Below are 17,321 nucleotides of genomic sequence, written 5' to 3' on the forward strand. Positions count from 1 at the left end.
CCAGACATTTTAGGCAGTGCTACATAATCCTCACCACTATCCCCTCTGAAGCTCCAGAGGAACCCAGCCATGAAGTCTACTTCTTAGTCTACTGCTTTTTTCCCCTTCTTTCCCTTTTGAAAGTAGTATCAAGGCAGTCAGGGAAAGACTTTTTCCCACATTAAAACTCTTGTTGGCCATCTTCTTCAACAGCAGACATCAGACATTTCATACGTGCACACTTAGATGAGCAAGGGCTGAACAAAACCTGTGCTGACAGAACATTTTCATTCACCTCGTCCAAGCTGTGTCAAGCCTCAGGAGCATGGTTTTAAATACTGTGGTACCTACAGAAGAAAAATTTTCCCAAACTTAAATAGGAGTATTGTCTGTGGCCAGTTTGAGCAAAGGGCAGTGGCCACCACTACTTCCAGTGGCAGCACCTGGCACAAACAGCTTGGACAATTCCTCACACTGCACTTCCCACGTGGGACCAGAGTGAAGATGAGGACTTCTGGTCAGCTGCATTGGCTGGGCAGCTGTGTGGGCACACGCAGTCAAACAGGAAAATGTGTTGTATTTCTTTTTATTGTAATAGAAAAAAACCCACAAGTAAATCAAAACATCACTTTCTGCCTAAAGACATTATTAACAGTTTTTAAATGGCACGGGGGAACCTCAGCAATACAAGACAGAATAGTAAGTGTGGGCAAAAGGGTTCTGTTCCCCTGTCAGGAACAGAAGTTCAGTTTCCCTGCCCCTTTGTCCATCAGCTGGCTGAAGTTTGTCACCTATATACACTTACACTTCTCACTCTAGTTTATTTTCCGCAGAGTGGAACATTGAGGGCACAGTCCTGCAATTTACACATAACCATCTTTGGAGAAATAGGTTTCCTAAGAGTCCTACAGGGTACAGGGGTCTCATTAGCCAGTAAGACCAAGCAAAGAGGGTTCCCTCTTCCAGTTCTTTTGCCACAAAACACAAGAGTAGGTCCCGAGCCCAGGAGACCCCCAGGAGCTCCTTGACTATTGCAAACAATGTATGGCTGAGTGAAATTTTACCCAGTGACCTTAAAGAAGGAGCATTATCTCTGCAAAGGGGCTGCTCAGGAGGGGAAAAGGCAGATTGCAAAATGCATGGGGTGAATGTCTTCCTTTTCTTTCATGCCCCCTGAGAAGATGCAAAAAGTCCTGAAGTAGGCAGCCAAGCAGAAACTAAGCTCAGGACATCTGAAATGGTGGACATACAGGGCATATCCTCATTGTGTAACATATCCCCATTGTGTGTGGGGCAGAAACCATGGCACCAGTGCTTCCATCACAGGCAGTTGTGCCTGAAGTGATAGTTTGCTGAAAGGCAAGCAAGCACAGCTGTGCTGCTTGCAGTACCAAATGAGCACAGCAAGATGCCGGGCTGCACTGTGTCAGCTCGAGTGTACCTGCTCAACTGAGGAAGCTCCAAGATCTCTAACATGATCTACAGCATTTTGTGGCACAGTCATGAAAGGCTGGTTACTCTTCACAAACATGTAGGGGAAAAGACTGGAGATAATACATACACTAAACAGGAAAACTAAGCTATGGCTTAGCAAAACCAAACACCAATCCTTCCTCCAGGAGCATCAAAAGGCATTCATAACTGACCTTCATAGGTCGTTTTCTGCAAACAGGACATTTTGAGGGGGAAAGATTGAAAGCTTTTGTATAGAGCCATCTGTACTAACTGCTACAGTTATCTCCGAGTCCAGTCCATCAAATGAAATACTTAAGGAGAAGTTGATGGCACGAGCAGAGAATGACAAGGAAAAGAACCATCTGGGCTGCAGGGGCCACTGCTGTGCACTGAGAGCAAGTAAGCACAAAACCGCAGAATGGCCTGACAATCCCCTATTTCCATCCGTGCACTGGCTCCACAAGGTGCAGGGCAACAGAGTATTTGACAGTGACAAAATGGCAGTTTTCCTCTATTCCAACCCTTCAAAAATACAAACCGTTATAGTCCACACAGAGCAACAGTGTGAGAAATGTATCCATCTGCATTATTCTGGGAGAAAGAACCCAGCAGAGGAAAGACATCTCCTTTAGGTACGTACGAAGCTTACAGTGCAGGAAGTTTGAGATGCAGGACTGAACTTGCAGGAATACTTTTCACAACAAAGCACAGGACAAAGGGCTGTACATTTGCATAGATGCTTTTTTGGCAGCATCTGGGATGTGCAATCCCCATTCATGGAGCATCAGCAATATTCTGGGGTTTTGTCTGATGTCTTTCTTATATTCCTTCCTAAATGTAACTGCTACAAAACTGTTCAGGAAAGTAGTGTATATACATGCATGAAAAGAAAACATTGTGCCTATTTTTTCATTCCCCTGTTCTTTCCCACTGCAAGTAATTGCAAAGCCCTAGAAATCTTAAACTAGAAGATGCAGTATTGATACAATCAAAGGTTAACCTAAGGACAGGACTGCTTCTGCCATGTACCCCAAGAAACTCAGTTGTTCCATAGAAAAGCTTAATTTTACTCCTCCTCATTTTCTTTACATTTGGGGAGACCTAGCACTTATTTCTCTTAAGGAGAGCCCTGATGTGCTTGACTGCTTTGGAAAGGGCAGCACTATAAATGAAAGTTGGAACTCCTACTGGGTCTGCAATTGGATATTGAAGGCAGGATTGGTCCAACTGGTATTATCATGCAGTTGCCATGCTCCTCCTGCCTTACTGTACTGTAACTCTGGCTTTGCACGGGAAAAAAAAAAACCCAAGAAAACACAGTTCTTATGCAAAGGTGAATAGTTAACAAGATTCTGTCTATCTGCTGATAAGCTTGTATGTGAGAAATGGAAACATTTCACTTCATTTTACTTTCACCTGAAATTTGTCTCTACCACTTCTGCTCATGAGATTCTGTTCTTTCAGCTGGTTCTTTCCCATAACTCTTGGATCTGGCATTACAAGGCTCTTGGTAACCTTCAGCTCCAGGCTCCCTCCCACCACAGCAAGTCCCACTGAATTTCAGCTTCTGAGTGTGACACTGACACATGGTTCAGTTTCATCACCTTTGCCATACACCTGTGCCACTGCCAAGTATTCTAATCAGATGAGTTCAGCTCTTCCCTGAGCAAATGTCAGTGAAATACGCAGACTAATCCTGGGACACCTTCACTTCCTAGGCTACCAATACTTGCTCTGCTTTTTTTGCTACAGACTTTAGCAAATACCCCCATAATAGAGGCAGTGACAAGAGAAAGAGATGCAAGTCTGCAAGGGATGGCCAGGACATCCCCTTATTTACTTCAAGTTGTGTAATGGGCCGTTGAATCCTCATGGAATGAATTTCCACTTACCAGCACAGGAGTTATGTAGAAAGTGTCAGCCTACTTGGACAAGACAGCCTTTATAAATTAGTATAATACTATTAGAAATTATGGCAATGTTTTTGGTAGCATTGTCTTACATGCACCCTGATAAATCCTCTCCCCAGGAAATTTTAAAACTTGTCTTGTAACTTCTTTAGAGTTAATTCTCATGAGAAATTATAAAATAGAAATCTGGTAGATTCATGTTTAAAAACAAGAGGCCTGGTGAGGCTGGGCACACTGGGTCACTCCTGTTAGCTCTGTCCATTATGTCTGCTGAAGGTATTTCCTCCGGGTGGCTGGATCTGGATGGAGTCCAGGAGGGGCCTTAAAGCTTGTCCAAAAGGTCTGAGAAGGTAAAGAAATAAACATCTCAAATAGTTTACTTGGTCAACAACTCCCATTTACCACTGAAGTGCACTCCCTTCCTAGAGTGCAATCAAACCAACATTCTAGAAGCAAATTTGAAGACTTCCACTACAAAGTAAAGCAAACTAATTTAACCTATTAGTTTACTGTTCAATAACTAAGAAACTTAAACATGATTTTATATAAGCTAGTTCTGAGTCCTAACATGCCTAGACTGCTAATGTAATACTGTCTGAAACTAGCTCTCAGTGATTCATTCTACTTAAGTGTGCAAACAAAATCCCTGTTATGCAACTGCAGTATTCCATTAAGAACATCAATATTGAGGCCTGCCAGAAGAATAGCCTCTAGCTTACTTAAAAGACAATGGTTCAACACTCACAGAATAATTTCTGTTGCAATCTGTAGCACCTGGTTTGTCTTTCAGTAAAACTCACTGTTACAGACTTTATCGAATTTTGAGAGATCTGAAGTGCTAGGATTCCAGGGTAGAAGACACACGTCTCACAAATAATGTGCTGTACCACTGTTATGAGAAGTAAGACCTAAATGATGGAGCTCACGTCATCCTACTGGGATCCTCACTAGCTGAGAGTTAAAAAAAAAATCATTTGAATTACCAGGCAGGAATTCCTAATTTCCTTTTTTTTTCATATCGTCTTTTTCTACCCAATCCTAGCTTTAAAACTGCAGCATTGATTTTAAAATTGTATCTCCCCTGCCTCTTCACAAGTAAACTGACACCTCTGCTGCAATTATGGTGCTTAGGGAAGTGATTTGTAACAGACACTGGTTGTTCAAGAGGGAAAAAAAAAAGCCCTTGCACTGTTTCCTAAAACTTTCCAAGCCTGTCTGGTCACATATAAGAGACCATCACAAAATAACCTGTTTAAGTTAAAGGCAGAAGAACAACCTTCTCCTGTCTTCTCCGGAACACCAGCGCCAGTTAGCACTTGTCATACAGTGTTGCAAGTGCTGATGTAAAGAAAATTGCATCCTCTCCTTAATCTTATGCTGGTTCTCAGACAGATCCATCAGAAACTGGTACTGCTGGCTCTGTCAAATGTTTAAGCATTAGCATGAAGCAGCTACAGAGAGGAGGGGCATTCATACTCACGTGGCAAGGACTTCAGATGGAAGGTCAGTGATGTACGAAGGGATTTTTTTTCCTGTCAGAAACTGTGCCACTTCATTACTGAAGGTGTTGCAGTTATGTTCAAAGAGGTTATAAGACTCTCCTCTGTGCCACAGAAAAGAAATTGAAACGTAAAAACACAGATTCAGCCATAGATCTTATGAGCAGAAAAACTTATACCCTTAGTGAAGAACATCTCCCTATATTAGCACTTCCTCCCCCCACCCCAAAGAATTCTGAGGCAAAGGTAAAATACAGACATCAATTCATCCTCAAATTCAATTGAATCAGGGTGGAAAATGACACCTCTCCACATCCCTGACTTTAATACAACCATTTTTGGGAGAATGAGTGAGGTCATGTTTCTTCAGTTAAAACCACAGCAGCAGTAACGAGAAATCACAGGAATTATTGACACTGGAAGATACCCAGAACACTAAATGTTATGGTTTCCTATTCTTGTGAGAAGTAGAGTAGACTTACAGTCAAGACCTTGCTTCTGCTCATGTGAAAGTTGGCAGCTTTACTACAGTGACTACCTATGACTCACAGGGCAAACTGCTATTTACTGAGAAATTTCATTTTCCCTGGTGATTCTCTCAAAAGCATTTCAGGCATTACTCGATTTTACAAAAAACAGTGTGAAAGACTTCCCAGAAGAATGCTTTCCCAGCCTAGCTTGAGGCTGGCACACCAGAGGGTTGCCTAGAAGGTAGCTTCTTGTGTATTGGTGCATCAGTTCCAGTCCACATTGGAAGAGCACCAAACGACAGAGTAAGCAGACAGAAGCTCTGTGAGCTGGATTGGTTTCATAATACCTTCCTCCATTCTGCACCTTTTTGGTATACAGGTTTTCCAGTACAAGCTGTTACTTACCGGAACATAGATTCCCCCAGAGAGGAAAGGTATTCCAGAAAAATTTCTTCAGTGACTTCAGTGTTCCCCAGATCAACAACTGTGTCTGGAGGGCCAAGAAGTGTCCCTCCCTGTAAAAATGAACAGCCAGAAGACAATGTCAAATGATCAGGCTGAATTCTTTTGGAGGACTCTGCTGAAGAAAGCTATCATGGTTTGTCCAGGCACAAAAGAAGGAACGTTTGGTATGTTTGTCTAGCAAAAAGCCCTGCTGGCCTCCTTTGTTCTGCACTCAAGAGAATGAGAAGGAACATGCAACTTCCTTCTCAGCTGGTAAATTTGGCTCTTTGGGCTGAAAGCTCTAAGCTATGGTAAAATTCTGCTTTAGAAGCCTGTTTGTTTTACCTCTGTAAGAACAGAAAGGTCTGAAAAAACATCATGGTTTGGGGTTTTTTTACACTCTTAAAAAGTCTGCATGTAAAACTTAATGATACAGAATTGGACAAGGTGTCACTCTGGCAAAGCAGTTGCAAAACGTGTTCCAGATAGAGAGACTCTATCAGAAGAAGCAACCCCCAACTTGTATTGAGTTGGGCTTAAACCCACTGTCCATGCTCCCTTACCCTCAGTACCCTGGGAAACCATGACAAGCAGCTGGCCTTAGCATCTGTCTGAATTTAGAAGTCTTTTGCTGCTTTTCTAAAAGACAGTAACACAAGCAATTCTGATCAGGTAACCCTATAAAAAAATTATCAGAATATTAAGTTTAGCTTACAGGTGCACAGCTGGAAATTCCTCCACTGCCATAGAAGAATTCATCCTTATGGACTATTATGGAGGTGTGCCTGCCACAGAGAACAAAAAAAAAGTTGAAATAAAGGAAAAAAGTAAATACCCTAGCACATAAATCACAGATAAATTTATGAGCTCAAGGACATAATGAAGGGAATAACTGAAAGAAAAGGTCAATGTGTTTCTGTGAGTGGGAACAGGATCTGCTGGGACATGAATGGATATGGAAGCAATGATTACCAAGCCTACTGTAATTCTGCAAGCAGTTAGGAAAGAACAGGTTTAGCTAAGAGCCCAGGCATGAGCCTCTCTCAGCTAACGGGCTGAGGGTGAGGTCAGCCCTCAGAGACAGAACTAGCCCTGCTACCACACTGACAGAGACTTCTCAGTGGCTGAGAAGCTGGTCAGACAACCACTGGAGATGCATCAATAGAGGGGAAAATGGATGGACGAGGGTTAAGGGGTTTTCTTGCCTCTAAAAAAAACCCAAACAAGCCCTCTTCATGTGATATCAAAATTCTTGGTATGAATTATAGCAAAGTGAGGGATATTTTGTAACTGAATGTAGATACTGCTCTTGCATGCCAGGAGACTTGATCCTGTAATACCTTCTTCCCACCTACTCTTCTACTCTCATGTTTAGTCATGCCTGGAATTATAAGACAAAGTGCTTAGGACAAGGACACTATCTTACCCATGAAAAAGTGCACAGGTGCACAAAAACCCAACAACTACTAATAACACTCTTTTCCATGGGGTCCACTGAGCTTTGAACAGAGTGGTTTAACTGGCACCTGACTGTACATCATCTTACTGCCAATCTGTATTCAGGAACAAAAAGTGCCTTGGTCTCTCTTCCACAACAAAATGTTCTTAAGATCTGAAGCATATATAATTGCATATTGAAAATACTTCCTACACCAGTGTTTTACCAATGCTATTCAATTTAAATCTAGTCACTTACCAGATGCCATCCAGCTGTTTCCCTGTATGCAGAGAAAAGAAGAGTTATTAGCAATGTATTTTCTAGATTTCAGCCTACTTTCTGTCAATCACTTAGGAACCATGCTTATTATTTCACCATGACAGCAACACCAAAGATTTAATCCAGAGCTGCTTCTAAAAAATCCAGAATGTCTCTCAAAAACTACTTCATCCACAGTACTGTTGTACTTCTTCCCTCCTGGCAGGCAGAGGTGGCAATGCCATCCTATCCTGCTAGTGCTTACCTTCCTTAGGTGTTTTTCTACAGACCAAGAAAGAAAACATTTTTCTAAAATTAGAGTTTTCAATCAGGAGCAGAAGAGTTGAATTTGACAGATTCCATAACTGCAGGCAGCTGGCCAGCAGAGTGTATTCAGTTCTCTTTTTCAGTAACTGATGAGAGGTCTGACTTGAACATTTGACCAGTGGTGGTAGCCTCTATAATCTAATCCATGGTTTCCTCCTTTCCCTCCCTCTTCCTGCCCTTAAAAATTAGTCTAAGTAAGGACTGATGTAGAAAAGTACACGGTTGAAATTTATACAAGTTATAAAACTGTGTGTTTTGCAGAACACAGCAGAGAAGACTTGCTTCAGGCACCACTACACTGATAATGTAATTGTGTCTTAGAGAAAAGGTCCCTTTTAAAATGTGTTTCCAGTTCCCTAGAAGCAGGAGACCTAAATCTCTCTGTTGTTCATGGTAGGATCTCAGGATTAAACCTCTTTCTAAAAGGTTACCAGCTTTTACTGCTCTAGGCTCAATTATTTTATCTATCATAACCTAAAGGCTTGGTCCCTGGTACCCTCCCTTTGGAAGCTTGTAGGCAGCCAGTGCATGCTGTGAGAGATGTGCTATAACTTTATTTCATGAACAAGGTACACAACCCCCAAGAAGCAGATTTACTACAGAAAAACTGTGTGCATACCAGCATTTGGTGTTCTCTTGAACCCAAGCAGTAGACTGAGTACTCCTCTGCCACAAGAAAAAACAATCACTAACAGTTTTTTTCCACTCAAGTCTGAAGCAAAATAGGTACCTGCTTCAGATGAGGGTCACATAAGAGCAGAGGTGGGGAAAAGGCTGTTGTGACAACAGAGGTATCAGCTGAAGTGAGCACACACAGTTTTGAAGCAGGTGGACTGATCTGTCACTCCCGTGGATCACAGCCAGGCAGCAACCACATTCCCTGTCAACCCATCGCACAGAAACGTAGGCTTGGACAGGATGAAGGCCAAAATAGAGTGGCAGTAGTGACAGATGCAGAACAGTGTGTTGCAGTATCTTAGCAGCATCTGCTGACCCTTTAGCGTGTCCCACTGTTGTGCTTCTTGATCCTTTGGCCCTTGTTCCACACACTCCCCATGAGAGGTTTCATCTCGCACTCTAAAGCTGCCAGGAGCCAGTGCCCTGCAGGCTCACCAGCAGTAGGGGTAGCAGGGTATTGTGCACTGACCTCTGGTTGGCTCTACCCTTTGGCTCTGCACAGTTAATGTTCTGTGTACCTATTAACAAATTATTACACATGTGCTCACGACAAATAACTTTTTCACTAGAAACTTGAACTTTATCCTTCAGAGCAGAGAAACAAACCATTTCAAAGACAGCACATATTAGATTTGCACCTATTTTTTACATGCTAAATTGAAAGAGAACATCTTAATATTTACTTTCACACACACCTGCAGCAAAAATAACAAAAGGCTTTCCAGAGAGCTGCCACTTTGTACCTAGATTCTGTATGCAGGTGAAAGAGTTACAGCAGACCTTGACAATGTCACAGGTGCTGCCAGGACCTGCTCGTGCACCTACAACACCTACTTGAAAAGATCATTGCAGCTAAGGCTACACATTCGGCTGCTCTAGCAAGGTTGAAGCCAGCAGCTCAAAGGAGGTGACTCTGTCTCCCTGTTTGACACTTGTGAGACCACTTTGGGAATGCTGTGTCCACTTTTGGACCCCCACAGTCCAAAAGGCACTGACATACCAGGCTAGAGCACTTACTGAAGAGGAGCTGAGAAAATTGGTCTGTTCATCCTCAAGAAGAGAAGGCCAGGAGTCCATATTCCTCTCTACAAGTACCCAACAGGTATGGATGAAAGGGGACCCTTGCTCTACTCAGATATGCACAGGGAAAGGCAACAGGTGCTAGCTGGAAAATGGGAAATTCACAATTCAGTAGGAAGCAGGGAAATAATTTATCATGAAGGTGGTCAAACACTGGGGCAGGAGTCCAGAAAGCATATGGGATTTCAATCCTTGAAGATACTCAGAACTCTGCTGCCCAGGGCCCTGAAGAATCTGCTCTTGTGGGCTCTACCTTGAGCAGGACCTCCAGAGGTCCCTTTCCACCGAAGTAATTGTTGGATTGTATGAACAAAACCCAAGCAGAATTCAGGAACTGGACTTTGCTTTGGACTGCAGTCCAATCTTTACTGCTACACATGAAGTCTCTAGCAGTCCAAAGGCAGCAACTGCCAAGGCAATAACAGAACAGCTTTTGGCAAGTGAAGCTGCCTATCTTCACAAGGTAGGTCTGTCTGAGGCTGCTCAGCTCAGGCAGTTTGTGCCAACACCAATTTGAAAATCTTAATGAAGCTGCAGACCCACTATTTTTCCTTGGCTCCCGTAAGTCATTAACCAAGCTGGCGCTGTGGAAAACACAAACCAGATCTGCAGCACTGCTGACAATAAGGCATCTGTGGTAGCTCTCCAGCCTGCTGCAGACAAAATAAAGTCCCTTTCTTCCACTGGTGGACTGTGCTTGGTCAGAGGCAGTGCAAGTGTCTCCAATGACAACACTGCTGGGGAATCCCATGCCTGAGAAACCTGCTGTTATTGACCACATATGGATCACCCAGAGACATCCAAGACTGAGAACTTTTGGTAAGCTGCTGCAGTACCCCAGGCTTCACAGCTGGCTGTTGTAATTTCAACTCAAAATGAGCCACAGAGGGACAAATCAGTGGCCACCAGTTTCTGAGGAACTCAGGCAGCTCCCTTTCCTGCTGCTCAGCAAGAATCTCAGTGTTGCTTCTCTGTCATGTAAGAGGTTATGTACAGACCTTAATGGACACAATCAGCTTCCTCCTGAAGTTTTGCCTCTCATGGGGATCCTCCTCTACGACTCTTTTTGCCCTTTCTCCCACTCAGACACTGCACAGAACAGGTGACAGCTCACCACCACTGCCACTCCTGATAAGCTCAGGTAGAGCAATCAGGGCAGCCTGCACTAAGTTATGTCTTGCCTTCTGCTCGACATTGCCCACTATACACAAAATATGTTGCCCAGAGCCTCTGAAGGCTTGATACACTCAACAGCCCCAACAGCATGACCAAGCAAGGCTACAGGCTACAGCATTACTGTGAGTGCTAAGGCATAAGCTGTATCCAGGCCTTGCAGCAACACTTTCCAATAAAGCTGCTTCTGGCTGCACTGTCCAGCTTAAAATCCAGAAACTCAAGCTTGCCATGAATCTCTCCAAATAATCCTACAGTGCAGTGGAGCTCACATCCCATAGTCAATTGAGTGGACTGGAAAAAGGGATTGCAAACACTATCCAGGATACTGGCAGATACCATCATGTTTCATGTTCTTCCACTCCTTGCCACAACACTCCAGACTCCTGTGGTCATTGCAATGTGGGTAGAACTGTGTACTGGTACTGCCACCAAAACCAAGCCATTTTAGTCATTACCTGAGGCTGTCTATTACTATAGAGAGAAGTCTGATTCTCCACTAATTTCCATTGGAGCTGCAAAAGCCTTTGCAGCCTTAAACTGCAGGCATTACCCTTCACTCGGTACCTACAGTAAAGCTAATCCAAAGGATGCACATGCTCATAATGCAGAACAGGAATGTCCTGATGAGATGATGCTGTTTTGGGCACTTACTGTATCTGAAGGGAGGGCATCAAGAGAATGGATCCAGGCTCTTCTCAGTGGTGCCAAGAAACAGGACAAGAGGCAATGGGCAGAAACTGATGCACAGGAAGAGCCATCTGGACATGAGAAGAAGTTCTTTACTGTACAGGTGATGACACACTGGAACAGACTGCCCAGAGCAGTTGTGGAGTTTCTCTCACTGGAGATATTCAAGAACCATCTGGACACAATCCTGTGCAATGTGCTCTAGGATGACTCTGCTTGAGCAGAGAGATTGGACCAGATAACACACTGTGGTCCCTTCAAACTTTACCTTTTCTGTGATTCTGTTATCCAGGTAAAACAGGGAAACAGTAAGATGCTAATGAGTTTAAATATTTCAAGGGTCAGGGGGCTGTTGAACAGGAAAGGTGGGTGCAAATTTAGATGTTTACACTTAATCACACAACATTTCCTGGACGTGGCCAGGCTATCAGGTATCAGCTCTCCCACAGAAATTGCCTATGTGCCATCTCAGCCTGAAGTAAATGTGAAGCAAATCAGCTTAGTTTGATCTGCATCCATTCAAAGCTAATGCAAGTCAAGGTACCTTGTTTTTGTCTCAGACCGTAACTATAAACATGAAAAGCTATTGTGTTGTATTTGTGAGAGTTTAGGGTGATAGCCTGTCAGTCTTTGGAAACATGATCACTAAGTCTTTTGGGTGGTTTTTTGCTTCTTTTTTGTTTGGGGATGGTTTTGTTTGTTTATTTACTTTTTTATTTTTCCCTTGCTGATGAGCTTCTGTGGCTCTTTCCTGAAAATACTCACTGGAACCTGGGGTAGATGCCAGTTCAGCATAAATCTGTGTGCTTAAGCATCTCAAAGATTCAACTTGTTTCAATAAGGCAGAGTATCATCTGGCACGTAAGCAAGTTTTTATATTTGCTATTTTATTTTCTTTATAACATTCGTAGCTCAAATGCTTTCATGGTGTTTACATGAGCCAGAAACCTATGAGAAAAATATAACATTCAAATACATTAAACAACTCCAGGACCCTCAGCTTAGTCACGGGAACATGGGGAATGAAGTAGTTAGATTAGTTTCTTGTAAAATCAATTCAGGAGACTGTAATTGTTTGGATACAGGGGTATTTTGAAAGAAGAAGCAAGCCCATATAATTTTAGAATACAATCAAACAGGATTACTTCCATACTTGGATTCATCTGGAAGGCCAAGCACAAGGGAGATTAGATGCTCACCAATCTTTTTTATCAGCAGAGTAATTTATTAATCTTGGGGGCCAAACAATGTTGATTATTCCTGTGCAGTTTAAATATCAAATCAAAGTGGCATTTGTACATTAACCAAATTATTATACTGAAGGGCAGAAGAGTTCTGAGACATGAGGGAAAGAACTGTCTATGCAGATGGGCACTTAGTTTAGCCCATTTGGAGTTTAGGCCATCCAACCCTCAGTGCAAAATCTACACCTGCTTTTGAGCTGTAAAGAAATAATAGGAAGCTCAGTATCTTTACCAATATATCTGTGCTCTGCAGTGGATGTGCAAGCCCCAGAAGACCATAAAAGACTCTTAAAAAAAAGTAGTGAACTGGTCTCCTGTGGAATCAAAAGTAATACAATTTGGTCAACCAGCATGTATATTTCTAGCAGTGCATTGCTTTGCATATTGTTGTAATTTCCTTAGGACAATCCATTAAGATTCCTGCCTTTTTTGAATTGAAAATTACTCTAATTAGGCAAGCACTGAGTCAAGCACTTTCTCCTATGTGCTACCCAGGGTACTCAACCAAAGCAAAAAAAAACCTAGTGGAGAGGGAGGAACCTGCTTCAATTCCCTTTTCCTTGAGATGCCTAGGGAGACCCAGATGTAGGCTAGATGGGGGGAGGGTAACACACGCGATTTTATTGAAATCCCTAGCAAATTCTGGGAGAAAAGCTGATAGAATATCACGCTGAAGCAATTCAAAACTGTTCAGAACAGATGGAGAAGAGGCAGTGAAATGTGCTGACCTGGGAAAATGGAACCAAGCAGAAGGCACCTCCTTTCAGTAGTTACCTTTCGCTCCAATTCCCTCTGGGCTGTTAAGTCCCTACAGCTGAATGCACCACTTAAAAATTTCAACCAAAACATACTGCCAGTCCACTCAACGTTAATTTATACTGCGCTGAGCCAAAGCCGCTGTGGTTAACCAAGCTCCCAGCTCATTCTGAGAGTCACAAAAGCAATACCCTCAGTTACAGGACAGGAAACTTTGAGAGCTGCGAGACATTTTTCTTTAAGCCTATGATGCAATAGGATTTTAATCTTCCTAAAAGACTTCTCTACCTTTGGACATCTATTTAGAAATCTGTGCTGCAAGCTGAACCATTCCCTCTTCCTCTTTACCCTCCACAGAATCAGGTGGATTATGTTTTCTGTCTCAACAACAGAAATCTTACTGCATTCAGGTTAACATTTCTAATTATTAGATCACGTAGCTGAACAGACAGATGTAGTCACAGACAGAGCGGGGGAGAGAGGATGAACAGTAGCTATTGAGAAGATGCATGTAGAGCAACATAAAAATTAAATGTGCTGCTTCTGATACCAAAGGCCAAATTGAACTACAATTTTTGGTTGTGTATACTTCAGAACAGAAATATTCCCTGAAAAATTACAGGAAACTTGTGGAAAAGTAAGGAGAATAAAAGCAGTCTGGGTAGAAAAAGAGTAAACTTGCCAAGAAAAACAAAGATGTGCTCAAGGGACAAGGCTAAGTCACTCTAAAGCCTGCTATGAACTGTGCTAAACATCTCTCCCTTCCAGATTCATCATTCAACAACAACAGAGAGAACTGATGCTAAAAAAGTTAGTATAACATTTAGTAGTGAGAGCTGATCCTTGACGGCTTTGCTGACATAGACCACAGTACCTCTGGATCCTATTAGCACAACACAAGACACAGTGCAGCGATGCTCTCGCAGCGGTCAGTCCCATAAGACAGGATTAATCTCCCTCTGGCAAGAGGACCCGACCTGCTGTTTTCAAGCCTGACAGAAATTGATTTTAGCACAATCAATTGCAGTATTTATTTTTTTCTCTCTAAAATGTAACATGTATTTCAATATAGGCAGTGTTACAGAATTATCACTCAAAGCAAAAGCATTGTTTCAAACTTGGCATCAATGAAAAGAATACCCTAAGTAGAGATGCCAAATGTAAATCCTTTAAGAAATGCCTTCCTCTTTAATTCCTATGACTTTCCCATATGACCTACAGTTTATGAACATCACTAAAGAAAAAATTGCTGTTGACCATCTGAAAGTTGATATACAGAGAAATAGCAGGAGTTTTTTTGTTGTTCTTCAAGGAAAAAGAAGTCTATACATGAGGTAAGAAGAGTATTCTCTCAATCACTTGTCTCTTGGGGAGGTTTCCAAAATCACCTGGAACAGAGCTGAATGTCAATGCACAGAAGACACAGCTTGAAGGAAGAAAGAAAGAAAGAAAGATTTGTTTTATGGACAATCATGTCACTGGATCCATATAATCTCAAATATTCTGCAGTCTGCATTGTCACTGTGACCACGTGGGCCTAGTTGGCTGCATTCCACAAACACATCTGAACTCAGTTACCAGGCAGTACTAGTGAGCAGCACTTCCCCTACTACCCAGAAGTATTCAGGTTTGTAAGCTTTCCTTTTCCTTGCTCAGAGTCCCAGAAATTTACCACCAAACTATACCACAAGCACAAAGTTTTCAAGTTGTTGTTTGAATAGAAAGCACTAAAAACGAAGTCATGCACTACATGTTTTTATGTGGAAATTCAGAAAGCTACAAGATCCCAAGATTGACTTTGTAGGTATGAAGTGAGCTAAAAAGCCTTTGCTTTATCTATGTGAAGATCGGCATGGAGATAATTATAGTAACAACCTATCTATTAAAATCTTTGCTTGCACCAACACTTCGAAATAAGACTGGTTAAATTCTACTCAACTCGAACACAGGTTAATCATGCACCCATGTAATCTCAAGATTTATAACTCTTAGCACATGATAAAACATGGCTATTTCACCTAATAGGTGAAAAGTTACTTCCCTAAGGACTACAAAAGAAACAACTCTGACTACAAAAAAAGTTTTGAGGTTTTCTAGTGCAGGAAAAACACATCTCCCAAGGTTGTTGCTGCTGTCTGGCTAACAGAGCACAACACACACGATCTCTGTAATATTTTCTTCTCAACTTTGCAAACCTATCATCGACATGCATGAAACCTCAAGCTAAGAATTGTCTGAACTTTCATTTTAAGCCTGCAGGAAATCAGAGAATCTCCTCATAGGGCAGACGAACAAAGTGAATGCCAACAAACTGTAAAACAAGATTACACAGAGCCATCTGTTCAGACACTGAGCCTGTTGAGAAGTCTCATCTCACACAGACTGCTGGTCTGACACGGGCCAGAATCTACTCGTAACAGGTATAAAACACTCTCTTGTTGCATTCCTAATTCATGCTTCCAAAACTTTAAGCAAAACCTGTTCCCTTTCCATCCCAAGTTTCAGCTTCGGTTGGAAACGCACACAATCTCGACGAGACATACAGCAGACTCCTACAAACTCTCTGAAGGAGAGGGCGGATGGCTGGCTGCACATCACCAGCCCAGCCCGGCCTCGCCACAACATAGAGCCGCTCGAACTCAATAACCTCGTGAACAGCAGGCGCCTTTCTTCAGCTCAGCCTTCCTGCCACGGCGCCACAGCAGCCGGGGAGTCGGGAGCTGAGCTGTCCCTCGCTTCGGGGGGCCCCGGGAGCTGAGCTGTCCCTCGCTTCGGGGGGCACCGGGAGCTGAGCTGTCCCTCGCTTCGGGGGGCCCCGGGAGCTGAGCTGTCCCTCGCTTCGGGGGGCACCGGGAGCTGAGCTGTCCCTCGCTTCAGCGCCCAGGGAACGCTGTCAATCTGCCGTTAGTTAATACCACTCGCGCAGCGGCAACGGGCGGATGGGGGAGAAGAGGCTGGATCTAGAGCAGCTGGATCTGCCGCACTGACAAAGCTCGTCCCGAAGACAGCGGCGACAGGAATCCTGCAGCCAAACCCCGCCGTGTTCCCACGCACCGGGCCCCCGAACCAGCCCCGCACATCCCAAGCCGTGCTGCGCCCGCCGGACACCGCCGCCGCTCGGTGCGCCCGGAGGGAGCCTTCCCCGGCGGGCCGCTCCCTCGGGAGAACGATACCGGGTGGGGATCGCCACCCCCGGGGCAGGAGGCGGCGACTTCGGCCCCGTTTCCCGGCGCGGCAAAGCCGGGCCGGTGCGGTCGGTGGCGGAACGCGAGCCCCCAGGAGGCGGCGGCCGGGGCGGCGTCGGTGCCCTCGCCGTGCTCTTACCCAGCATGAGGGGGCTGAGGCGCCGGGCCATGCCCTTGGACAGGTCGTACACATACAGCTTCACGGGGTGCAGCGCCAGCGGCTCCTCCATGGGGGCGCGGCCGCCGGGCGGCAGCCGGAGCCCTTGCAGACAAGGTTGAACGGCCCTTCCCTCCGGGAAACGGAGGGGAGCTGGAGGAAAGGGCGGCCCCGGTGCCGGTCCCCAGCGCAGCGGCACCAACCGTGAGGCGACAGACGGGGCGGAAGGGGCGACGCTGCCCGGGCGCATGCGCGGTAGCCCCGCGCCTGCCGGGCCGCCCCGTCACTACGCGACAGCGCCAGGGGGCGGAGCTACAGCCGGGGGGCGGGGACGGACAAGTTCCCCGTCATTGGCTGAGGCTCGGAGCAGCGCGCGGCGCGTGAGGAGCTCCCGCCCTTCGCTGCCCCGCTGCAGCCAATCCGCGTGGACGGGAGGACCAGCTCACCGGGGGGCGGGGCCGGCGCGTTCCCGCTCTCGCCATTGGCCCGCGCTGTTACGGGGCAGGGAGAGCTGGCGAGCGGCGGCCGGCTGAGCGCGAGCGGGGTTGGCTGAGCGCGAGCGGGGTTGGCTGAGCGCG

At 44.7% G+C, this 17,321-nt stretch overlaps 1 protein-coding gene across 1 annotated transcript; it reads right to left on the reverse strand.

The window, feature by feature from the left end:
• Positions 1-549: 549 nt before the first annotated feature.
• Positions 550-17,008, reverse strand: DESI1 (desumoylating isopeptidase 1). Its single transcript, XM_042051209.1, has 6 exons — positions 16,726-17,008; positions 7,454-7,475; positions 6,473-6,542; positions 5,719-5,828; positions 4,825-4,947; positions 550-3,686 (listed from the first exon to the last, which is right to left on the reverse strand). Exons 1-6 carry the CDS (start codon positions 16,991-16,993, stop codon positions 3,593-3,595), a joined length of 687 nt encoding a protein of 228 aa, XP_041907143.1. The 5' UTR covers positions 16,994-17,008; the 3' UTR covers positions 550-3,592.
• Positions 17,009-17,321: the final 313 nt, after the last annotated feature.

This window comes from Corvus kubaryi, unplaced genomic scaffold (assembly GCF_017639235.1).
Source record: "Corvus kubaryi isolate FWS band 111438036 unplaced genomic scaffold, C.kubaryi_AGA036_p1.0 74, whole genome shotgun sequence".
In the NCBI taxonomy this organism is placed as follows: Eukaryota; Metazoa; Chordata; class Aves; order Passeriformes; family Corvidae; genus Corvus; species Corvus kubaryi.